General features: G+C 40.1%; 2 protein-coding genes across 6 annotated transcripts in view; both read right to left on the bottom strand.

Moving 5' to 3' along the window:
• Positions 1-327, bottom strand: part of CD302 (CD302 molecule) — a 41748-nt gene extending 41421 nt beyond the window's left edge. For all 3 annotated transcript variants that reach the window (XM_030916303.1, XM_030916302.1, XM_030916304.1), the window contains exon 1: positions 184-327. In XM_030916303.1, the coding sequence (XP_030772163.1) occupies positions 184-250 (67 nt within the window). In that variant the 5' untranslated portion in view covers positions 251-327. The remainder of the gene's footprint in view (positions 1-183) is intronic.
• Positions 328-5414: 5087 nt separating this feature from the next.
• Positions 5415-25956, bottom strand: part of LY75 (lymphocyte antigen 75) — a 98092-nt gene continuing 77550 nt past the window's right edge. Inside the window, exons 29-35 of one of the 3 annotated variants that reach the window (XM_030916295.1) lie at positions 22780-22974; positions 19209-19435; positions 17799-17967; positions 12642-12791; positions 10567-10689; positions 9032-9199; positions 5415-7295 (exon numbers count right to left, since the gene is read on the bottom strand). In XM_030916295.1, coding sequence (XP_030772155.1) covers positions 7117-7295; positions 9032-9199; positions 10567-10689; positions 12642-12791; positions 17799-17967; positions 19209-19435; positions 22780-22974 — 1211 coding nt within the window. In that variant the 3' untranslated portion in view covers positions 5415-7116. Of the gene's footprint in view, positions 7296-9031; positions 9200-10566; positions 10690-12641; positions 12792-13876; positions 14727-17798; positions 17968-19208; positions 19436-22779; positions 22975-25956 lie in introns of those variants that run through there. The other 2 variants (XM_030916297.1, XM_030916296.1) reach the window with 2 other exon arrangements.

Here is a 25956-nt window from a genome sequence, read left to right as displayed (position 1 = left end):
GCGGGTGAGAGGTGACCCGGAGCCAGGACCCACGGGGGATGGTCGTGCAGGGAAGGGCGGGATGCCCGGCCAGGCGCTGCGTCTGCGGGCCGCCCTCGGGTGCGCGAGGACGAAGAGTGTGCGTTGGGAAGGGGGCGAAGGCGGTCGCGCGCGGTCCCGGCGAGGGACGGCTTACGGGCTTACCCGCGACGGCAGCAGCGGCGAGCCCCAGCAGCGGCAGCAGGAGCGCGGGCGGCGCGGCCAGGGGCATGACGGCGGGTGCCGGGGGGCGTCAGCGGTGGCGCAGCCGGAGCGGAGCGGAGCGGACGGGGCGGGGCGAGGCGGGAGCGGGGGCGGCGCTTCTCGGGTGTGGTTCAATGCCCGCCGGGCGGAGCGTGAACGGCACTGGGGGCTCCCACTAGGAGGACCTGTGTGCTCCGTCCCGCAGGAGCGGCTGGCGCGCGGCCTTCTGGAGCTTCTAATTTTTGTTTTTTAAACTTTTAATTTGAACTGAAATAACTTAGGACTTTCGAAAATATTGCAAAAACAGCACAAGAGATTTCCGTAACCCTTCAGCCAGCTTCTCTAAATATTAACATCTTATATAACGCCAGTGCAGTGATCAAACACGGGACACTCGCACTGGGATAATGCGATTAGCTAATCTACAGCACTTACCGCATCTCATTAATTCCCCGCTAAGGATCCTTTTCTGTTCTGGGATTCAATCCAGGATCATACATTGCATTGAGATGTCGTGACTCCTTAGTCTCCCTTTAATCTAGGACAGTTCTCTGTCATTCTTTTTCTTTCACGATCAAACCACATTTAAAAAGTACTGGCCAGTCGTTTTGTAGAATGTCCCTCAGTTTCATTTTGTCTGACGTTTCCTCCTGATTGGATTCAGGTTGCGCTTTTTTGGCAAGAGTACCCCAGAAGTGATGTACCTGCTCGAGAAGGACAAGATGTCGGTGTCTCATCACTGATGAGACAACTTGGATCACTTGGTTAAGGTGGCGTTTGCCAGCCTTCTCCTTTGGACCTACTGGCCAGAATCCTCCTTTTCAAAGACTCTTCAGTGGACTATGTCTCTTCGACAGCTTTTCTCTGTTACCAGCTCCTGGATGAAGAGTCTTTAAGCTATGCTTGCTACAATGTATGCATAAACTGTGCAATTGTACTTCACTCATGAGGGCCTCTGGACAACACCAGCCAGGGTCAAGCAAGGGTGCTTGTTTAAGCCTCATGTCATCAGCAAAAGAGTTCTATAAAATCAAGTCTAAACTCAACAACATGAAAACAAATGACCCAGTTAAAAAAAAATGGGCAGATGATCTGAATACACACCTCATCAAAGAAGTTATATAATGGCAAATAAACAGATGAAAAGATGCTCAACATCATATGTAATTGCTGAATTGTATATTAAAACAAAAATGAAATACCACTACATACCTATTAGATACCAGAATCCAAAAACGCTGACAAGATCACATGTTGGCGAAGATGTGGAGCAAAAAGAACTCTCATTCAGTGCTGGTGCAAATGCAAAATGGGGCAGCCACTTTGGAAGACAGTTTAGAAGCTTCTTCCAAAACTAAATGTACTCTTACCATACCATCTAGCAATCACAACTCCTTGGTATTTATCCAAAGGAGTTAAAAATTTACATATACACAAAAACCTGCACATGAATGTGGATAGCAGCTTTATTCATAATTGCCAAAACCTAGAGGCAACCAAGATGTCCTTCAATAAGTGAATGGATAAACGATGGCACATCCAAACAATGAAATATTATTCAGTACTAAAACCAAATAAGCTATCAAGCCACAAAAAGACATGGAAGAACTTTAAATATGTATTGCTAAGAGAAAGAAGCCAATCTGAAAAGACTACATATTATATGATTCCAACTATATGACATTTTAGACAAGGCAAAACTATGGAGACAGTAAAAAGATAAATGGTTGCCAGGGGTCGGGGTGGGAAGAAGGAGGGAATGAATAGATGGAACATAGGATTTTTAGAGCCATGAAATTATTCTGTAGGATACTGTAATGGTAGATGTGTATCACTATATATGTGTTAAAACTCTTAGAATGCACAAAACGAAGATCAACCCTAGTGTGAACAATAGACTTTAGTTAATAATTTGTCAATATTGGCTCATCCACTGTAACAAATGTACCTGCTAATGCAAGATGTTAATAATTGGGGAAACTGGGGTATGTGTAAGGAGCTACATGGGAACTCTATACATTCTGCTACATTTTTTGTATACATCTATAACTGCTCAAAAATTACTCTTTTTTAAAAAAATAAAATCTAACCCTTTCCAACTCTTTCTAACCCTTTCCACACTTCTGATAATCCAGAGTGGTTACACCAAGGAAATTTGACCCACGGGGTCTATAAGGAGAGTCATAGAGTGTTAGACATGGTAGGGGTCATCTTCATTTACTAGTAAGGAAATTGAGTGACCCAAAGAAGGGATGTGATTCTCTGTGGGCTCACAGAGAATGCTAACAAATGAACCAGAGCCCAGGTCCTGTGCTGGACTCTCCCACCTATTCCAGGTTCTGCCCCTTTGCCAAAGTATTAAGGTCTTGCTTAACTTATTTACTTCCATTCTTCTTCTCAGGCTGCCAATAATGGGTTTATTATACACCGAACTCCAGACCAGAGCGAATCCTTCCAAAGGTACTCTACGTTGGAATATTGACACATCTTGATTCCGGACTCTTTTGCCTTCCTAACTACAGAAGTAAAAATGAACAGTTCTAAGCAATCATGTAATTGTGAAAGTTATCTCTTCCACTCCACCTCAGGCACCAAAGTATATTTTATCAATGTGGTTTTCTTTGTGTTAAGCTACTTTTCAAATATTGGTTACATTTACCAATAGAATTGACATCCTAATGAATCAATCTATTTAAGGCAAAACCCATTTTAACACTGTCATTTTAAGTCATTTGGACTAAAGAAAGTTATATTATTTTATTGTTAACTCTGGTGCACACTGCCTCATTTTTATGCTAATCTGATGAAATAGACTACTTATTGCCTGTATGTGGGTACTATTATATTTCACTCTCCAATTTACTCTCCAGTTACACTTCATACCCGTAATTTTTCCTTCACTCTCACTCCAACTTACGTCCTCTTTTCACTCATGCCAGACTTCAGTCCCTTGCCTGCATTTTTCTCAGCCTTTTGTTTCTCCCTTCTCCACCCAACTGGGATACCACATCCTCTGTCCCCTTGTTCCTCTGCTGTGCTCACCTGGCCAACTCAGAACCTGTGGTCTCCGCTTTCTTCTTCATGCTTTTTTTTTTTTTTTTTTTGGAGATGGAGTCTCACTCTGTCACCCAGGCTGGAGTGCAGTGGCACTATCTCAGCTCACCTCAACCTCCACTTCCTGGGTTCAAGCAATTCTCCTGCCTCAGCCTCCCGACTAGCTAGGATTATAGGCATACGTCACCACACCTGGCTAAGTTTTTTGTATTTTTAGTAGAGATGGGGCTTCACCATGTTGGCCAGGTTGGTCTTGAACTCCTGACCTCAAGTGATCTGCCCGCCTTGGTCTCCCAAAGTGCTGGGATTACAGGCATGAGCCACCTCACCTGGCCCATGCTCTCTTTTTCCTCAACTTTACTGAAGTCAACTGAGGATAGGTGGAGGAAATCAGTCAGTTCTCCCGATGGCTGTCACTATAAACAATATGGCTTTTAATTTCATCTGGGCCCTCTATTCCTCTTCTGCAATCCTTGTATTTGATTTTACCTTAGTCAGTGTCCTCTCCTATTTTTCTCATTGAGTATTTCGAAATTTATTACTCTTTTCAAGCTAAGATCCCAGGCTGGGTGTGGTGGCTCATGCCTGTAATCCCAACATTTTGGGAGGCTGAAATGGGAGGATCACTTGAGCCCAGGAGTTTGAGAGCAGCCTAGGAAACATTGAAATCACCTGTCCCTAGGAAAAAAAAAAAAATTAATGTTGGAGGTCGAGACTGCAGTGAGCTAGAGTTGCACCACTGCACTCCAGCCTGGGCAACTGAGCCAGATCCTGTCTCTAAAAAAATTTTAAACTTTTTAAAAGATCCCATCTGCTACAGATCTTTCTCAGCAGACCTTGCCTTCTAGTACACAAGAAAATGGGAGACCATTACATACAGACAAACACCTTCAAATGCTTATCTGCAGTTCTTCTCTTGTGGCCTCAGAGAAGAAGGCATGCTTCCCTAGCCCACACAAACCAGTTCCTCTTGCTGCTTAGGACTGCCCCTCTCATTTTATCTTCTCCAAGATCTTCCATTAATGATTCCCTCTCCCCACTGCATCATCAGCTGCTCTCTGTCCATTATTTTTGTTTTTCCTCTCAGCTTCTAAACTTGTGAACCTCTTTCTTTCCCCTTTAGAAAAAAACCCTTCTTTAACCCTTCCTTCCCCTCTGGCCCAGTCCCTTTCCTTTCTGTCTCCATCATACTTCTTGAAATCTCATGTTCCTCATCGCCTAATTTCCCTTTCAATTTTTTTTTTTTTTTTTTTGACAGAGTGTTGCTGTGTCACTCAGGCTGGAGTGCAATTGTACGATCTCAGCTCACTGCAGCCTCTGCCTCCTGGGTTCAAGCGATTCTCCTGCCTCAGCTTCCCAAGCAGCTGGGATTACAAGCATGCGCCACCACACCTGGCTAATTTTTTTTTTTTTTTTTTGTATTTTTAGCAGAGACGGGGTTTCACCATGTTGGTCAGGCTGGTCTAGAACTCCTGACCTCAAGCGATCCACCCACCTCGGCCTCCCAAAGTGCTGGGATTACAGGCATGAGGTGCCACACCTGGCCTTCCCTTTCACTTTTAAACTCACTTCCATCTGGATTCTGGCTTTACCACTTTGCTACATTTCCATTGGCTAAGATGGTCATTGGTTTCCTAATTCCTAGAATCCAATTTTATCTGACTTTGCCTCTCCAGTATTCAGCAATTGGATCAATATCGACTTGTTTTTCAAAACAGGGTCTTGCTCTGTCACCCAGACTGGAGTTCAGTGGCACTGTTCATAGCTCACTGTAGCCTCAAACTCCTGGGCTCATGGGATCCTCCTGCCTTGGCTTCTTGAGTAGCTGGCAGTACACATGGGTGCTACCACAGCTGGCTAATTATTTTTTGTAGAAATGGGGTCTTGCTTTGTTGCCCATGCTGAACTTGAATTCCTGGGCTCAAATGATCCCCCTGCCTTGGCCTCCCAAAGTGTCAAGAGGGATTACAGGTGTGAGCCACTACCCCCAGCCTATTTATTCTCTAAAAAACGCACACCAAATCTCTTAGCAAATGCTTGGCTTCACAATTGGTGGTCAGTTTATTTCTTGTACTATATGCCTAACATAAAAAACCCAATCTAGAGATTGTTTTTTTCAATAAGGATCAACTCCAGCATTTTTACTTTTACTTAAAAGATAAAACAACTTTATTATGACATCACCATTATATACAGCTGTGCTTTTCACATCAATTTGGCTTAGTTCTTGGAGGAAAGTCTTAATGACTAAAATTGTAGACAGATCATAGGACAAGAGAACTAGTCTAACAGTCTAACAAATTCAATAAGAAATCAGGACAAGTGTAGACTATATAAAAACTGTCTTAGAAAATTATTTACAACTTTATCATAGTGTGAATACTCTAAATGTAAAATAGATCTATGGATTTTATACAAAAATACTCTAAAGTACAAATGTAAGTTAAATGCTGAATAAAACATTCACCTTTTCCAGTGGATGCTATTACTAAGAATGTAATCTAGGTGTCAAAACTTAAAGTGATAACCACAAAGCAATGTTTTCTTAATCACTCACAATTTTAAATCTGTTAGTAGTCATCACAAGGTTTAGAGTTCCACTGAAAAAGTCTCATTTTTACAAATGCAACTCATACACTTTCCTTCATGGACCCTTTCTCTGTTTAACACATGTAAAAAAGTAAAACAAAATTCTTAGTCCAAAGTTGACATACTATGTGAAGTACATAAATTGCAAAATTATCAATCTTAAATACCTAGTTGATTCTCTTTACAAAAGAAACAGTCATGTAATACATCAGAAAATACAAAGCACAGTGCTACAGGGTACCTACTCAATCTAAAAATAATGTTCCCACACTTCAGAAAATGTTAAGTACTGAATCTTTAAAAGTCGTTTTATGAACAATTATAAACAGAAAAAAACTTCATATTTACATAATATTGGTATGAAATAACTTTGGAATAATTTAAGAAGCATTTTGCCAAGAGGAATCATTTTGCTGTATAAAAAGTAAGCAGAAGCCAGGCGTGGTGGCTCATGCCTGTAATCCCAGCACTTTGGGAGGCCGAGGCAGAAGGATCACCTGAGGTCAGGAGTTCGAGACCAGCCTGGCCAGCATGGTGAAACCCTATCTCTACTAAAAATACAAAAATTAGCCGGGCATGGTGGTGGGCGCCTGTAATCCCAGCTACTCAGGAGGCGGAGGCAGGAGAATCGCTTGAACCTGGGAGGTGGAGATTTACAGTGAGCCAGGATCATGCCATTGTACTCTAGCCTGGGTGACAGAGAGAGATCACTCTCAAAAAAAATTAAAATTAAAATTAAAAAGTAAGCATGTCTTATTGTTTATTTTTCCCTATTGCTAAAAATGACTATTTTAAAACAATGTTGATAGAGTTTACAGTTCAATATTTACTTTGAGGTACTAATTTTGCACTTGGCCAGATGCTCTTAAAAATTAAAAAGTAGACATGTCACCTAGTAATATGCCTATTTTAATTTTCTAAGAAGTTTTGTAAAAAAATTCTATTAAAATAGACATATCCTAGTTACCAATCACATTCATATAGAGAAAATGCACATTAAACATATTACTGTACAAAAAATTTGGACTTCAGTTCCAGCTTTAGAGTCCTCTCCATTCTATTAATTAGGGTGATAAACATGGCATTTAGCAGGCTATTAACTGTGGATACCAGCACATGCCTAAGATCTAAACAACTGAAAAAGTACTTAAGAGTTCTAATTTGAAGCTGAGTAAATACTGACACTGGGACATTTTAAGTGACTAATGTTTCATAACATATTAGTGCAAATTAGAAAACTTTGAGAAGAATTTAGTCATGGAAAGAAGGAAGCATAATCTCATCTTCATTCACTCCTTGTGCATATCGAACTGCTGAGAAGCCCGCCAGGTGCAAACGGTGCCTTTGGAAGACGAACCAAATCAGTACGACCATGAGAACTAAGATGCTTAGTGTGGCAACTGTGATAGCTATTGATGTGTAATCAGGGCCTGGAATAGGAAAAGGTTTGATGTTGGAGAAGAGAATACAAAAGTGATCATTATTGATTTTATACATTATGGGTTGTGTCACACACGTAAACCTGTAAGCTGTGTACAGACATAATAAATCTGATTGTTTCATAGCACTAACATAGAATTCAAACTCATCATCAGATCAAAAGAAACACTTGAGTGATTTCTTGTCAAATGTAAGTGTTTTCCTTTTCATTCAAATCCTCTTCATTGCGATAGGAATTTTCTTCCAAAGACATTAATGTGCTGTGATTATTCTCACATTCCCTTCCTAACACCAGTTTGGGAATATCACCACCTGTATATTATCCTACTTTGATAGCAAATCGCTAAAAGCTATAAATTTTTGTGATTGACTTACCTGGGGCCAAATAAAGTATTATTTGCTTCAAAATGATTTAAGCCTCTCAAATGAGTTCATTTAGTGCAGCTGCTGTTCCAAGACCCTTATCTGCATGCTGCCCAGATGGATTCGCTCTGTTACATGACTTTACATACCATTGCTATGCACATTACACATCTCATCCCTCTATGGATAACTCAAAATGGCCAACATAGAACTTGTGATTTACAACAACCTAACTCTGCTCCCACCCAACCCCTAAATCTTCCAGTTGCTTTCCATTCCACTCAGAATAAAACCAGAACTCAAGCCTTGCTTCCAAAGCTCTGTATGTCTAGCACCTACCCGTCAGTTCTTTCCGAGTGCTCAGCAAACTCGTTTTGCCCTAGGCTCTTTGCTCCAACTGGTACCTCTGTCTGTTATGCCCTTTCCTGTGATGTTTGCTTGGCTTGATTTTTTAGATCTTAGCTTCAATGTCTCCTGCTTCTAGACGTCTTCCCTGGTATCCTAGAGTAGCTATCCACCTAGTCTCCATCACATAGAGTTTATAACAATTTGATATTTTCCTCTCTTTAAAAAATTGACTTGTTTACTTATCTTTCTTCACCAGATTGTAATTTCTGTGAGAACAGGTACCTTATCTGTCTTGTTCTCAGGTGCATCCCAGTGTGCAAAACAGGGCATGGCACATAGTAGACACTCTGTTTACTGACTCAATGTGTGTATACATGGATACTGATTACCTAGAATTGAGGTTTTCTCTTTAATATTTACATACCAGAAGCGAAATTTTTATGCAAGATCTTTAAAAATGTTACTGTGAAAAATTTGGAGCTCTTTCTCCAGAAATTAAGTTAATATAATATTTTAATGGTAATTTTATGTATTAATTCATAATGAAATGTAAGTTCAAATTATGATTTTTATAGATACCCTGAATGTTTTCAATAACTAAATCCAGTTTTGCATTGTTTTAAAATTAACCATGAGTTTCATAGGATTAGGAAGAAAGGAAGCAAATTAACTGCAGAAATAGACCTTTAAGCTTTTATATAATCAAACTATAGAATAAAATACATCTCAAGAACATTTTAAAAGAAATTACTTCCCTAATACCCTGGCAACTTCTGTTTTTCTTAGGAAATAATTATATGAAATGTAGACTGGAGTACTAGTCATCTTGTGCATTTATTGTCCCTTGTAATCTATTTTTCAGGGGGAAATCTCTGTGACTTAATCAAGATATTTGGATATACTTTAAGGACTAAATACTTCAAGACCAAGTACAGAATTTTGTACATAATTGGATTGTGCATTTATTTCCTGACTGTTCTACAAAAAGTTTCCTAAGGACAAGTTCCATACTTACCCAGAGGCATTTTGCAGACAACTCTTCCAAAGCCATGTTCACATTCAACATTTTTCCAAGTTTCATTTGAAGCTATCAACATGCTACATTTTCCAATACCACTCTTACTTTTATTTTCCCATTTGACAAATGTCACTTCTGATCCATCTAACCAACTCCAAGACTGGTCTGAAGAAAGAAATTAAATATAACTATGTTTACTGGCACTAAACTAGTAAGTTACAAGCATGGGGTTCATGTAACTCATCAGAACTGTGCTGTCCAATATGATAGCTACTTGTTAAAATAAAATGGATTAAAAAGGAAAAAAAAAAATCAGTCCTTCAGTTGCACTACTCACATTTCAAGTGCTCAAGAGCCACATGTGACCAGTGACTACTATATTGGATGGTGCAGATATAGAACATTTCTGTCTTTGTAGAAAGTTCTATTGGACAACACAGATAGAGAATGTGGTGTTTTGATTAAAGTGCAGAATACTTGCACATTTATTTTGTGAGGGAGAGATTTCTAAGGACCCATATACTTCCCCTAGTCTAATTTTAAAAAGTCATATCATTAAAGACATGCTGGTGGAAGACGAAGGGTGCAGGAATCTCCATCCCCACCCTTCTCCCACACCACCACCAGGACTCCATCTTTGTTTTCCAGCTGAAGAGGCACCACCTTGTGGTGACAGTGTAAACATGATTTAGGATTCATTTGGACAACTTGGAATCCTTGTATTTTTTGACAAGTACTTAACATTTTAGAATTCACATTTTAATAATTTAAAATTCAACTTTGCATAAAATGTGAAAAAACTTTCTCTTCTGTCATATTTGCACTCTTAATTTATTTCTACCAATTTCAAGTTCACCCAAACCCTATTTACATAATATTGGTATGAAATAACTTTGGAATAATATAAGAAGCATTTATCTATATCTACTATTTCTTATTAAAAAAATCCTTCCACAAATTTTCTTTGAATCAATTATCTGCAATTTTATAGGCTGGCGTGAAAGTAATGGGAAAAACTGCAATTACTTTTGCATCAACCTAACACTAAGCCAGTTTTTAAAGATTACTATTAAGATTTAATTTTAACCAAAGGTAAAAAATATTCTTAGAGAGAAGGGAATAACAAGAAGATAACTGTCTGAACAACAAAGTTATAAGTTGCAAATCCACGCGGTGACAGACACTAGAACTCTAAGAGAAGGCAGGCATGGGTTCCTTGTGGGGACACAGACATTGCTGTAGAGAAGAAAATATCCTGATGTTGATCCAAGGATCCCAGAAATAAGCCTCTAGAACGATTCCACTTTATTAAACATGATTTTCTGTGTCATTAGTGGTTTCCATCACTGCTAAGTTAACTCATGGATTCACTAAAAATTTATAACCGTCCAGAACAGCCAGCGACCTAGTTTATTTATCCATAAGAGGCATCTGAATTCGCCATCACTTAACATTCTTTAGCAAGGATGACTTATTATTTAGGATGAGTTAGAACTCTCTTTGCACACTACACATACAATTATTTCACTTACCAACAGAATGTTGAGATAATCCAAGCCAAACTCTCATGGTAATATTATTATTTTCCCTCATCAGTCTGCTCACAAATTTATTCTCATCTTCATCTTTTATGGAAATGATAGTTGCAGAGTGATCTGTTGAAGGAAAACAAATTCTCAATTAGCTTTATGGAAACTAGAGAAGTAGTTTATTCTCAACTACCCATTTGAAAAATATATATATTATTAACAAGATCATTGATAAATTCAAGCCTTACACAGAGACAGTTTTTAAAAACTGGTATTTAGGTCAAAATTTTATAAGTACTTCCAAAAAAATCACTTCCAAACATGTACAAATAAATTTTGTGCTTCTTCAAACTATTTATCTGTCAATATTTTTTTGGCCCTGGAATTGCCTACCCACGAGCCCTCTCTCACTGTTCAGATGAGAAAAGAAAAAGAGTTATATAACCTCCCAATGTCACTTAGCTAGGATATGTGGGAGCTGGGATTTGAACCCAGACCCTCATGCCTCCAAGTCTGAAGTGCTGAACCTACATATTATTTTTACAGTAAACCACTCTGTTTTCTCCTTTAGGAGAAAAAGGTTTCTGACTTTCAAAACGTACATATAGCTTATAACAGTTCCCATCATGTGTATATAGGTATAACACCCAATGGTTCCCACACAAAAGTTTCCAGTAATTAGAAGATTTTTCAACCAGTCAAGTGTCTCCACAATGGTTATTAGAATAAATTAGACAAATTAGCCACCCATCTACCTGGCTAATTTGCTACCCAAGGAAGCAGGTAAACAAATTTTGGTCTTTGAAATACTCTAGGTAGTTTCCCTAGAAGTCATTTTACAGTTTGACTATGGATCAAATTTGTCATGGGAAAGAGCCGATCATTGCTACTCTTTCTAAAATAGCTAGATCTGAAGGCAAAAAGCCCTGTCCTTTGTGGTGGTCAGAGGATGTGGCCAATCCTATTGCAGAACGGATGGCCAACCATACTACTTTGATTTGTTACCCTGGTGAGGCTAAGCTTATGTATTAATAACTAAGCAGTGGAACAACTACAATTTTTATTTACTACTTAGCTAACTTTACAAAAATTTTACCTCTTAATTCCTTTTTTCTAAGCATGTCTAGCTATAGGTAAAACCATTTCAATTCATTTGTCAGTAGTTTTGCTTAGCAGTTCACTTAGCCACTTTTATTTTATTATTTTAAATTTATTATTTATTTTATTTATTTTATTTATTATTTTTTTGAGATGGAGTCTTGCTCTGTCACCCAGGCTGGAGTGCAGTGGCGCAGTCTTGACTCACTGTAACCTCCGCCTCCCTGGTTCATGCGAGTCTCCTGCCTCAGCCTCCTGAGTAGCTGGGATTACAGGTGCACACCACCACACCCAGCTAATTTTTGTATTTTTAGTAGAGACAAGGGTTCTCCATGTTGGTCATGCTGGTCTTGAATGGCTAACCTCGTGATCCTCCCACCTCGGCCTCCCAAAGTGCTGGGATTTATAGGCGTGAGCCATCATGCCCAGCCACCACTTTAAAATTCTACTTCTTCCCACTTACTAGTTTCCATGTACTTATTATTAACATTGATAATTTTTTTTTTGAGATGGGGTCTTGCTCTGTCACTCAGGCTGGAGTGCAGTGGCGCCATCTTGGCTAGCTGCAACCTCCACCTCCTGGGTGCAAGTGATTCTCCTGCCTCAGCCTCCCGAGTAGCTGGGACTACAGGTGTGTGCGACCACACCCAGCTACTTTTTGTATTTTTAGTAGAGATAGGGTTTCACCACGTTGTCTAGGATGATCTCGATCTCTTGACCTCATGACCTGCCCACCTTGGCCTCCCAAAGTGCTGGGATTACAGGCATTTTTAATGGCTATTCCAATATTTCACTGAGTTCCTATGTCATAAGATACTTAACCATTTCCCTACCACTGGGCAATTAGTTTATAGTGCTATTAGAAATGGGAAGTGCTTTAAAAATATTTTCAAAAATATAATAATTGCTTCAAATTATATCCTTAACAAACATTTCTAAAAATTATTGAGTCATAAGAAAATCAACAAATTTTAACTCACCATGTTTGGAACACAATTTTTTTGCCTCTGAAAAACTGTGCAATGCCTGATCAGACATGTAACAGTGACCCTTGTACTGGATCCACCGTGACCCATTCTCTTTTACTGCTGGACATCTTGATGAATATGTAAGATGGGACAGCTTTTTAGCTATAAAAATGTTAGACACAGTTATAACAATGCATGGAAAAAACAGACTAATTCAATGTCTAATTCAAAATCTAATTCAATGTCCCTGATTGGAACTGTTGCTTTTGTGGTTAAGACGCATTTAATTCATACCAGAGAAAGCCACAGCCCACACTCTATAAATACATATTTTATTTTTTATTTATTTATTTATTTTTTTGAGATGGAGTCTCGCTCTGTTGCCAGGCTGGAGTGTAGTGGCACAATCTCGGCTCACTGCAACCTCCGCCTCCCAGGTTCAAGTGATTCTCCTGCCTCAGCTTCCCGAGTAGCTGGGACTACAGGCACATGCCACCATGCCCAGCTAATTTTTGTATTTTTTTTTTTTTTTTTTTTGAGGCGGAGTCTCGCTCTGTCGCCCGGACTGGAGTGGCCGGATCTCAGCTCACTGCAAGCTCCGCCTCCCGGGTTTACGCCATTCTCCTGCCTCAGCCTCCGGAGTAGCTGGGACTACAGGCGCCCGCCACCTCGCCCGGCTAGTTTTTTTGTATTTTTTAGTAGAGACGGGGTTTCACCGTGTTAGCCAGGATGGTCTCGATCTCCTGACCTCGTGATCCACCCGTCTCGGCCTCCCAAAGTGCTGGGATTACAGGCTTGAGCCACCGTGCCCGGCCTAATTTTTGTATTTTTTAGTAGAGATGGGGTTTCACCATGTTGGCCAGGATGGTCTCGATCTCCTGACCTCGTGATCCACCCGTCTCGGCCTCCCAAAGTGCTGGGATTACAGGCATGAGCCACCGCGCCCGGTCTAAATACATATTTTAATTAAATTTTTGGAATACCGTTTAAAAAACGTAGATGATAGAAGCAGAAAATGCCTTAGCTTTCTAAGATTGATTTGGTCTAAAGTAAAAACAATGAGAAAGATAGACTAGAAAAAGAAGTAAAGACAGGCCAAGCAGACCTGAAACTACTCTGAAATAATAATTAAAATTATTTCTTTCTCTGGATTCCTTTTTTTGTTTATTTATTTATTTTTTAGTAGAGACGAAGTCTCAAACTCCTCACCTCAAGTGATTCGCTCACCTCAAGTGATTTGCCCTCCTCAGGCTGCCAAAGTGCTGGGGTTACAGGTATGAGCCACCGTGCTTAGCCCCTTGGATTCCTTTTTATTTTGATAATCGAAATAAATCTAGTTTTACTTAGTCATAAAATAACTATTTAAAAAAAATTTTTTTTAAATTGCTCATTTGTTTTACAAAGCATAATACATCAGCACCACAACATCACTCAAACAAAAAAAGACTAGGAGTGGCTTCTTAGCTCTTAAAAATGCCCCTGGTTTCCATTTAAATTGATTTTTAACTGTGCTGAGTAACAGAAGCAGCCCGGGGAATGCAGCTTTTGCCCCTTAACACCTGTTTTTAATTCCAACAGAAGAGCATATGAAAACTGGAGAGTAAATTGTCAATGTCGTATTAGTGAGGTACAGATTACCTGAATCAAATATCTGACCTGGTACCAGTCAGTAATCTCAACCCAGACTATTGCTTTGTGATGTATTCTGTATGATCTGTATGTCCTTCAGTAAGTAAAGGCTTTTCCTGTTTTTTTCTCCAAATCTCTGCTTGGCAGAGTTCTTATTTGTGGTCTCTGTGATTAGAGAAGGATGGCGGCTGCTGTTTCTTTCATCATCAAGAGACTCTTTAGTGGCCCTTGGTTCCTTCTGCTGCTTCTCTATCTTCTGTTAGAAACCAGACTTGATCTTTTTGAACTTCGGTTATTTGATTGGCGTTTACCTCCATTCTTCTCACTAATGCTACCAATTTGAGTATTAAGTCTTCAGTTCAGCAGTTGGACTCCTGGGTAAGTTTCCCAGCTGCTGCAGATCAAAATACATTTGCCAAATTCATCTATACAATCTACAGAACTTCTCACAACTCCTCATTAATGCTGCTGTTGAAAAGAAATGTTACTAGTAAGTTCTTGTTTGATATTTTCTATTCTGATGAAAATGGTTGGGCAAAGGTATATTGCTGATTACTTAGTGTTGCACTGGGCTCAATTGTTAATGCAAAACTTCTTGAACATTGGCTATCAAGGCATCATTAGGATAGGGAACTTTTCTGACTTTTTTTTTTTTTTTTAATTATTTCTTGCACTGGCAACATAAGGAAATGCCTTATCTTTGGTCTATTTGTTTCTAGTATAGTCTGCAACTGGGGTCTCTTAGGTGGCATACATTTTTTTTTCTTCCTGTTCTTCATGAAGTTTTGCTTCCAACTCTTTGTTTTTTTTTTTTTTGGAAGGGCCTGCATCGTGGTAAGTGTGTTATATTCCTGTTCAAGAAGATCCATTTCTTTTAACTGTGGTAAAATACACATAACATAAAATTTATCATCTTAACCATTTTGGTTTTGTTTTGTTTTTAGAGACAGGGTCTTATTCTGTCACCTAGGTTGGAATGCAGTAGTGCAATCACAGCTCACTGCAGTCTCAAACTCTTGGGTGCAATAGATTCTCCTGCCTCAGTTTCCTAAGTAGCTGGGATTACAGGCATGCACTACTGAGTCCAGCTAATTTTTAAATTTTTTTTTGTAGAGACGGAGTCTCACTCTGTTGCCCAGGCAGGTCTTGAACTCCTGGGCTCAAGCCATCCACCTGTCTCAGCCCCGCAAAGTGCTGAGATTACAAGCATGAACCACCACATCTGGCCTTAACCATTTTTAAGTGTACAGTCCCGTGGCACTAAATGCATTCACTCTGTTGTACAACTATCACCACCATCCATCTCTAAAACTTTTTTATCTTGCAAAATTGAAACTCTATACCCACTAAACAATAACTCCCCATATTCCCCTCCATCTTGTCCCTGGTAACTGCCATTCTACTTCCTGTCTCTATGAATTTGAGAACTCTGGGTACTACCTCATATAAATGGAATCATAGAGTATTTGTCTTTTTGTGACTGGCTTATTTCACTTAGCATACTGCCTTCAAGGTGCATCTGTGTTGCAGCACGCATCAGAATTTCCTTCCTTTTTAAGGCTTCTTACCCATTTGTCCATCCATGGACACTTGGGGTGCTTGCATCTTTGGCTATTATGAATTATGCTGCTATGACATGGTTGGACAAACACCTGTTTGAATCCCTGCTTTCAGGTGTTTTGAGTATATACCTGAAGTGCTGGATCACATAGTAATCTTATGTATATGTTTTTGAGGAATTGCCACACCATTTTGCACAGTGGTTACACGGTTTTATATTCCTACCAGCAATGCATAAGGGTTCCATTTTCTCCACATCCTCACTAATGCTTGTTATTCTCTGGTTTCTTTGAAGATCCAGTTTTTAAAGTTAGCTCTTGTATTAGTTTCCTTGGGCTGCCATAATAAATTCCACAAAATTGGTGGCTTAAAACAACAGAAATGTATGCTCTCACAGTTCTGGAGGCTAGAAGTCTGAATTGAAGGGGTTGTTAGGATTGGTTCTCATTGGAGGCTCTAATGGAGAATCTGTCTCGTGCCTCCCTCTCATCTTCTGGTGGTTGCCGACAATCCTCAGCTTATCACTCTGTCACTGCAATCTCAGTCTTTGTCATCACGTGGCCTTCTTCCCTCTGTGTGTCTGTATCTCCGTCTTATAAGGACACTAGTCATTGGATTTAGGGCCCACCATAATCCAGTATGTCCTCATCTCAACTACCTAGATCTGTAAAGACTCTATTTCTCGATAAAGTGACAGTCTAAGGTTCTGACTGGACAGCAATCTTTGGGGAGGAGGCACTATTCAACCTGGCAGAGCACAGAACTTACGTCTGGTCATCTTATCATTCTCTATCCCATAAAGTCTGTTTCTCTATTTCTGCATGCCTTATTTCTCATGTATTCCAATTGTTTTTCTAAAAAGTTACATTTGTTTACTGTGCCTAACAACTGAGAAGTCAGTTCTTGATTGTACCTTGATTCCTGATTGTTTATATCATTCTCCCTTTCTTTTATTAACCTGCTTCTCTAAAGTTTTCACATTTTCTTCTGCCTGAATCTGTTCAACCAAATGTTGAATCTGCCGTTCAAGATCCTTCAGAGCAGAAAACATGCTGAGCACTGAGAACCAGAGGCTTTGGAAACTAATGCCACCACCTCCCTGCCTATCCTGCAGGCCTCTGCAGCCTCTGGTAGTTTTTTTTTTTTTTTTTTTTTTTTTTGTGATCTTCCTCAAGGTTCATGCTTTATCCACCAGGGGTGACCCTAAGTCCAGCCTCTAATGGAAGGGGCTCTTCCCTTAAATTTTAAGGATCATGTAAGTTTGGAAAATGCTTGGTTACACAAAGTTAAACAGACTTCATTATTACAGAAACTCTCTTAGAACCTTTGGCCGGGTGCAGTAGCTCACACCTATACTCTCAGCACTTTGGGAGGCTGAAACAGGAGGATTGCTTGAGCCTAGGAGTTCAAGACCAGCTTCAACAATATTGTGAGACCCTATCTCTACAAAATGTTTTAAAAATTAGCTGGGTGTGGTGGCATGTGCCTGTGGTCCCAGCCGCTCAGGAGGCTAAGGTGGGAAGACTGCTTGAGCCCAGGAGGTCAAGGCTGTAGTGAGCCATGTTCATGCCACTGCACTCCAGCCTGGGCAACAGAGCAAAAAACACTGTCAAAAAAAAAAAAAAAAAAGAAAAGATAAGAACCTTTAATATGATAAATTACATGAGGTGTTTCCCAAATTTATATGTGTGGGACCCTTTTTTGAAATAAGCATCTCAGCCTTTGTAAAACATTGCTAAGTGAAATTAGAATTCACAAATTCTAGGGTAGAATTTACCTGGTGACAGAACAAATGAAAGTCTTTGGGAACAAATTCTCTGAGTGCTTATACTGTATTTGTTTCCATTTACAAAGTATCAAAATCATTTTCATATAATTTGTGAATAAATCTTTAAATAAAAATTCCATTGAGCATTTAATTATGTGCACAAATTATGTCACATTTTAGTAAATGTACTGTTACTGAAATTCAAGTCTTACATTTTGTAGGTTTATAACAAATAGCACCATCCTTAACAGAGTTGCATTTTTCATGTTTCCAAGTTCCTTTTGGGTCCAAGAGGACACAATTTCCAGGAGATGTTTGGCCTTTCCATGGAATGTAGTCAAATATACTACCATCAGACCATTCAAAACTTGATTCACTTCCCTGTTGTAAGAATAATAGAGATAATCTGAACCCAGATGTATGACTTTAAAAAGAATACAAAGAACAACATACATACTTCAAGAAATATTATAATGGAATATTAATTATTTGCTTCCAGTATTGTAGGTCTGAACCTACTATTATTGTAGGTCTGACTGACATCTGATGCATTGATTCGGGACATTTGCTCTGGCACAGTTTATGGAGGACTTTAAACTTAGAGACAGAGTTATTATACCTGGTCTTTAGATGTTTTTAAAGGATGAGTTTACATAGCACTTGAAATTAAACAATATGCAAATGGCTTCCATTTGTCACAATGACAAATTTATAATCCCAACCTTCATATTGTTCTGAATATTGTTTTCTACGTTATATAGTTTTGTGTTTTGTGTCTCTGGCTACGTTTTTCACACTACAGAGGACACCAAGCAGTAGGGAGCTAGAAAAGAGAAACACTTCCCAAGAAACTCAAAATGGGAAGACTATTTTTGAGTTTTCCTTGAATTTATCTTAACTTGCCATCCTTTTAAAAAATTTTGCCCTAAATTTTGTTCTAAAGATTATTTAAGTTAGAACTACAACTCTAGTCTCAATAGATAACCATTTTTTGTATACAAGACTTTATTGTAAGTACATAAATGATTAAATAATACAATTCAAATAGTGGCACAGATGTGTTTACTAGCAGAATTAATCTTAAGTAGTGTAATTTTCTAGAGGAAAAGTAGGAAGAAAGTACACATTTATTAGTCCTAACCATGTAGAGAATTTTAGATGGTAACTTGTATAAACTTTTGTGTTAAAGTCTCAATTAAATTATTATTACCCTGATTTTCTGCATGAGGAAATAAGGTTGCAAAGGCTAAATAACTTGCTCATGATCACCCAGCATATAAATGGAAGATCCGCTACTGGTACTGAAACTCAGGGTTTTCTGATTCTATGCTATTTCATTTTTACCAGTTTTCCAATTTGTCTGTCCCAACTAGGCTATAGAGGTGTTGTTGAGATATTCATCCACTGGGCCCTTGGGATGGCCTGAGCATTTGCCCTAGTGCATTCTACAACAAAATTTTCTATTTGTTCTGTGTTGTAAAAGGTAAGAAAGCACCATGCTATGCAAACGGAGTCTCAGTACTTCATCTAATGTTGTACTTTGTATTAATACTTTACATTCAAATTTCTAACCCTCAAAATAACACATTTGAAAAGTTTCTGGAAAGCAAAGCAAGACTTACATCATGACTTGAGAGCCCAACCCATAGTGGAAATCCATCACGTTTTACAATATCTTCCAGAAAGAGCTGGCCATTTTGGTCGTGAACGCTTGCCAAGTGACCTCCACTTTGAGAACACATGTTTAACGCTTCATACCATGTTACCTTTTTTTGAATAACACTGTAAATACCATCTTCATATGGCATAAACTGTGGCAATGTAGTATTATATTCTTCTTTGTAGTCAACTATAATAATTAAAAGCACTAGTGATTAAAATTTAAATTATTTCAAATATACCTTTTGGATGAGACAACATGCAATCATTTGAAAAGTTAAATAAAACTGGGTTTCTTATTAATAAGGGAGGTCAAATGCATATTTTATTTTTCTTACTGCTATGACACATATCTTAGGCTCTTAAAGTTCTCTGGTTGATATTTTTAAAAGGCATAAACATTTTCTTTCATTTAAGAAGCTTATATATTAGTTGGAGACAGAAACAATGGCTGAAATGATGGTAAAACTATTAACCAGTAGGAACTGTGAAATTGGTAGAGATTCATTTGAATGAGAGGAGTCAGGAAGACCGCTTGATAAACCAGGTCTCAAGGGTTAGGTGAAATTAAGACTAAAAAGAAATAAGGTAACCAGAAAGTAAGGAAGTGCTTAAAACTAACACAAACGGCCGGGCGCGGTGGCTCAAGCCTGTAATCCCAGCACTTTGGGAGGCCGAGACGGGCGGATCACGAGGTCAGGAGATCGAGACCATCCTGGCTAACACGGTGAAACCCCGTCTCTACTAAAAATACAAAAAACTAGCCGGGCGAGGTGGCGGGCGCCTGTAGTCCCAGCTACTCGGGAGGCTGAGGCAGGAGAATGGCGTAAACCCGGGAGGCGGAGCTTGCAGTGAGCTGAGATCCGGCCACTGCACTCCAGTCTGGGTGACAGAGCAAGACTCCGTCTCAAAAAAAAAAAAAAAAAACAAACACAAACAACAAAGCCACAATGATGAGGTTATTTCAAGGGACATGGGAGCCAAGTGAAAGAGCTACCAAAGGCCAAAGCGGAAAGACTTGAGCAAAATATTACAGAATGCAGTATGTTAGATTATAATCCAAAGTATAAAATAAATAACCATGAACCTATACCAGGTCTAGAGGATTGGAGGAAATTAAGAACAAAAAGAAGGAGAAAGTATGGAAACGCTACAAACTAACAAATAACAAAAAACCCACAATGATGAGGGTATAAATAAATGACTGAATAAATTTAAAAATTGGGGCCAGGTGCAGTGGCTCATGCCTGTAATCCCAGCATTTTGGGAGGTCAAGGCGGGGGGATCACCTGAGGTCAGGAGTTCAAGACCAGCCTGGCCAACATGGTGAAACCCCGTCTCTACCAAAAATACAAAAAATTAGCCAGGCATGGTGGCATGCGCCTGTAATCCAGGTACTTGGGAGGCTGAGGAAAGAGAATTGCTGGAACCTGGGAGGCAGAGGTTGCAGTGAACTGAGATGGCACCACTGTACTCTAGCCTGGGTGACAGAGCAAGACTCCATCTCAAAAAAATAAAAAATAAAATAAAATAAAAATTGGAGAAAATAGACAAATACCCTGTGCAGAAGAATTTCAAGTAATTTATATAGATACTCCCCTCACAGGAAGGTGGAGGATAACTTTCTACCCTGTTAAGTGTGGACTCTACATAGTGACTTCCTTAGAAAGAGGACAGTTATGGAAAGGAGGAAAAGGGGTAACTTTGCAGCAGAGAACCTAACAAACACTACCTTGGGCCAGGTGGCCAGTGATAAGTCATATGAACAGTACATGGTGTCCATGTGAAGTGAGAATGCCCCCTTACATCTTTGGTCTTCCCCCAGAAACTTATAACCCCAGTTTAATCATGAGAAAAATATCTGCCAACCCAAACTGAGGGACATTCTACCAAATACATGACCAGTGTTCCTCAAAACTGTTAAGGCCATCAAAAATAAGAAAAGTCTGAGAAACCACCCAGCCAAGAGTAGCCTAAGGAGGCAGGAGTACTAAAGGTGAGGTGGGGTCCTGGATGGGATCCTGGAAAGAAAAAGTATGTTAAATAAAAACTACGGAAATTTGAATAATGTGTGGACTTTAGTTAATAATAATAATGATGATCAATATTGGTTTATTAGTTGTGACAAATGTATCATACTAAAGTAATATGTCAACAGTAGGGGAAATTGTTGGATAGATGGGAACGCTCTGTACTATCTTTGCAACTTTTCTGTAACTCTAAAGCTATCCTAAAATGAAAAGTTTATTAAAGATGTAAAAAAATAAAGAAAGAAAGAAGTTGCAAAACTTCTTGGCAGGAGGAAAACACAAAAGGAAGGTGTAAGTATGAGGATGGGCATACCCTGTGCCTGGGACAATGAAGAGACCAGCTTGATTGAGAAAAAGATGTTTTGCTGAACAAGAATGGGGAAAAACAGGGAACTGGGAGAAGGCCTAGAAATTGGGGATAGAGACTAGTTTCTAAAATGTCTCAAAAGTTTACACCGACTCAAAGTAGGTTAGAATAAGGAATCCCTGGAGGTTGCTGGTGGACACGGTCTTGGGAAGTGACTGCGGTGCTGTGAAGTGAGCCGACTAGCCAGGACGCCACCATTACGGGCTCCCACTGAGCAGGGAGCTTAGGGCACAGTGGGAGTAATGAGAGTTTTAGGGCACAGTGGTAATAGTTAACAGTTTTTAAGCTGTGAAAAAATTAAAACTAACATATATTTAAAAACAGATTTATTGCCGGGCGCGGTGGCTCAAGCCTGTAATCCCAGCACTTTGGGAGGCCGAGACGGGCGGATCACGAGGTCAGGAGATCGAGACCATCCTGGCTAACACGGTGAAACCCCGTCTCTACTAAAAAAATACAAAAAACTAGCCAGGCGAGGTGGCGGGCGCCTGTAGTCCCAGCTACTCGGGAGGCTGAGACAGGAGAATGGCGTAAACCCGGGAGGCGGAGCTTGCAGTGAGCTGAGATCTGGCCACTGCACTCCAGCCTGGGCGACAAAGCGAGACTCCGTCTCAAAAAAAAAAAAAATAAATAAATAAAAATAAAAATAAAAATAAAAAAATAAAAAAAAATAAAAATAGATTTATTTAAAAATTAGGCAAGGTTGAGAGACATTCACTTTGCACAGAATGTCAAAACTCTTCCCCTAAACACTTTATTTATACAAACCCTACGCATTTTTCAAACCCCAACCAAGTTTCACCTCTTCTTGAAGCCTTTCCTTTTTTCTGTCATTCCCCTTTTCAATGTATCAGTTTTGACTTCCCCACAATTTAAGCCTGTATCAATTAATCTAAGGCTAATTTACATTAAACAATAATAAGGAATTTAATGCTATCTCCACAACTACATTTTACTCCTTAGGGTCAAAACCTTGACAGCAGGGCCCATGTCTTTTCCTTCCTCGTTAACCTCTGGAACACCTCGCACAGGACTGAACACAGAGGAAGCATTTGATTGTATGATTCCCGCTAGTGGAACTAATAGCCTTATATTCTTCCCCTGGAGTGAGAGAAAACTCTATATTACTATACTTACCCATTTCAATTTTACAAGCAAGAATGCTGTGCTGGTGAAAATAAAGTGTTTCTTCAATAACATTAAAGGTTTTAATATCCCAGAAGCCATCAGTACTTAAACCAGCCAAAAACTTCTCATTTTTTATAGTTGGTCTTCCTGCTCTCCAATGTGTATATGACAGTGGGGTCTTATCAAACCACATAAGAGAATTATCTAGAGAAGAAACATTGTTTTCCTATGTTTAGAGATTAAATCAAGACTTGAATTACAGTTATAGAATAGTTAAGATTTCAAACTTGACTGGTTTTCTCTTTTCTCAACCTTCTAAAAGTTTGTATGATTATGTATAACCCTTTAAGATATTTTCTGATTATAACAGTAAATCATGCTCATTTTTAATTTGAATATAAATGCAAACTACAAATATTGACCTATAATTCCACCATCCTTCAGTAATAACATTTCATTTTTGTCATCAAATATTATTTTCCAGAAGTCATTATATGAAAAAGATACTTGCATATGCATGTTTATAGCAGCACAATTCACAATAGCAAAAATATAGAACCAGCCCAAATGCCCATCAACCAACGAATGGATAAAGCAAATGTGGTAATGTGGTATATATGTACCGTGGAATACGACTCAGCCATAAAAAGGAATGAAATAATGGCACTTGCAGCAACCTGAATGGAAATGGAGACCATTATTCTAAGTGAAGTAACTGAGGAATGGAAAATCAAACATTGTGTGTTCTCACCAAGTGGGAGCTAAGCTATGAGGATGCAAAGGCATAAAAATGATACAATGGACTCTGTGGACTCAGGGGGAAGGATGGGAGGGGGTGAAGGATAAAAGATTACACACTAGGTACAGTGTACACTGCTTATGTGATGGGTACACCAAAATCTCAGAAATCAACACTGAAGAACTTATCTATGTAACCGCCACCACCTGTTCCCCCAAAACCTATTGAAATAAAAAATATTTTATCTTACATATACATTTAATTGCAATGGAAATGAACATGACTATTTTATTATTTAAAACATGATTGATACATTATAAAAGTCGCCAAAGAAATTCTTCTCGGGACATAAACTGTTAACAACTGTGCATACTTACAGTCAATTAATTTTTTTTTCTTTGAGACGGGGTCTCACTCTGTCACCCAGGCTGGAGCGCAGTGGCACAATCTCAGCTCACTGCAACCTCCACCTCCAGGGTTCAAGCAATTCTCTGCCTCAGCCTCCCGAGTAGCAGGGATTACAGATGCCCGCCACCACAGCTGGCTAACTTTTGTATTTTTTAGTAGAGATGGGGTTTCACCATCTTGGCCAGGCTGGTCTTGAATTCCTGATCTCATAATCCACCTGCCTTGGCCCCCCCAAAGTGCTGCAATTATAGGCGTGAGCCACAGCGCCTGGCCGGTCAATTGATTTTTAAGAAGGATGCCAAGACAATTCAGTATGAAAAAAATAGTCTTCTAAACTGGATATCCACAAGCAAAAAAAAAAAAAAGGTTGGACCCCTTTCTTTCACCACACACAAAAATTAAAGTAGATCACAGACATAAATATAAGAGCTACAACTATAAAACTTTTAGAAGAAAACACAGGAGGCCAGCCACCGTGGCTCACCCCTGTAATTGTAGCACTTTGGGAGGCTGAGGTGGGTAGATCACCTAAGGTCAGTAAACCAGCCTGGTCAACATAGTAAAACCCCATCTCTACTAAAAATACAAAAATTAGCTGGGCATGGTGGTGGGCACCTATAATCCCAGCTACTTGAGAGGCTGAGGCTGGAGAACTGCTTGAACCTAGGAGGCGGAGGTTGCAGTAAGCCGAGATCACGCCACTGCACCACTTCAGCTTTGGTGACAAGAGCAAAAGTCTGTCTCAAAAAAAATAAAGAAAACATAGGAGTAAGTCCTCATAACCTTGGGGTAAGCAAAGCCTTCTTACACATGCACAAATGACAAAAGAAAAACACTTTTGTGATGGATTGCTGGCAAGATGGCCAAATAAGAACAACTGCAGTCTGCACCTCCCAGCAAGATTGATGCAGAAGGCGGATGATTTCTGCATTCCCAACTGAGATACCGGGTTCATCTTACTGGGACTGGTTGGACAGTGGGTGCAGCCCATGGAGGGTGAGCCAAAGCAGAGTGGGGCAATGCCTCACCTGGGAAGTGCAAGGGGTTGGGGAATTTTCTCCCCTACCCAAGGGAAGCCACGAGGGACTGGGCCTGAGGAACTCTGGCACAGATACTGCGCTTGTCCCACGGTCTTCATAACGGCAAACCAGGAGATTCCCTCTGGTGCCTACCCCACCAGGGTCCTGGGTTTCAAGCACAAAACTGGGCAGCCATTTGGGAAGACACCCAACTAGCTGCAGGAGTTCTGTTTTTCCCATAGCCCAGTGGTGCCTGCAATGCCAGCAAGACAGAACTGTTCACCCCCCTGGAAAGGGGTGCTGAAGCCAGGTAGCCAAGTGGTTTGGCTCGGTGGGTCCCACCCCTATGGAGCCCAGGAAACTAAGATCCACTGGCTTGAAATTCTCGCTGCCAGCACAGCAGCAGTCTGCGATGGACCTGGGACACTAGAGCTTGGTTGGCGGAGGGGCATCCGCCATTGCTGAGGCTTGAGTAGGCAGTTTTATGCTCCTGGTGTAAACAAACCTGCTGGGAAGTTCGAAGTGGGTGGAGCCCCCTGCAGCTCAGCAAGGCTGCTGTGGCCAGACTGCCAGATTTCTCCTCTCTGGGCAGGGTGTCTTTGAAAAAAAGGCAGCAGCCCCAGTCAGGGACTTATAGCAGACTTAAATGTCCCTGCCTGACGGCCCTGAAGAGAGCAGCGGACCTCCCAGCACAGCCTTCGAGCTCTGCTAAGGGTCAGACAGCCTCCTCAAGTGGGTCCCTGACCCCCGTGTATCCTGACTGGGAGATACCTCCCAGTAGGGGCCAACAAACACTTCATACAGGAGACCTCTGGCTGGCATCAGGCAGGTGCCCCTCTGGGAACAAGCTTCCAGAGGAAAGAACAGGCAGCAATCTTTGCTGTTTTGCAGCCTCCACTGGTGATACCCAGGCAAACAGGGTCTGGAGTGGATATCCAGCAAACTCCAGCAGACTGGCAGCAGAGGGGCCTGTTAGAAGGACAACTAACAAAGAGAAATGAATAGCACGTCCATTCAAAG

Source organism: Rhinopithecus roxellana, chromosome 14 (assembly GCF_007565055.1).
Source record: "Rhinopithecus roxellana isolate Shanxi Qingling chromosome 14, ASM756505v1, whole genome shotgun sequence".
Lineage (NCBI taxonomy): Eukaryota > Metazoa > Chordata > Mammalia > Primates > Cercopithecidae > Rhinopithecus > Rhinopithecus roxellana.
This window is presented reverse-complemented; position numbering and strand designations above follow the sequence as displayed.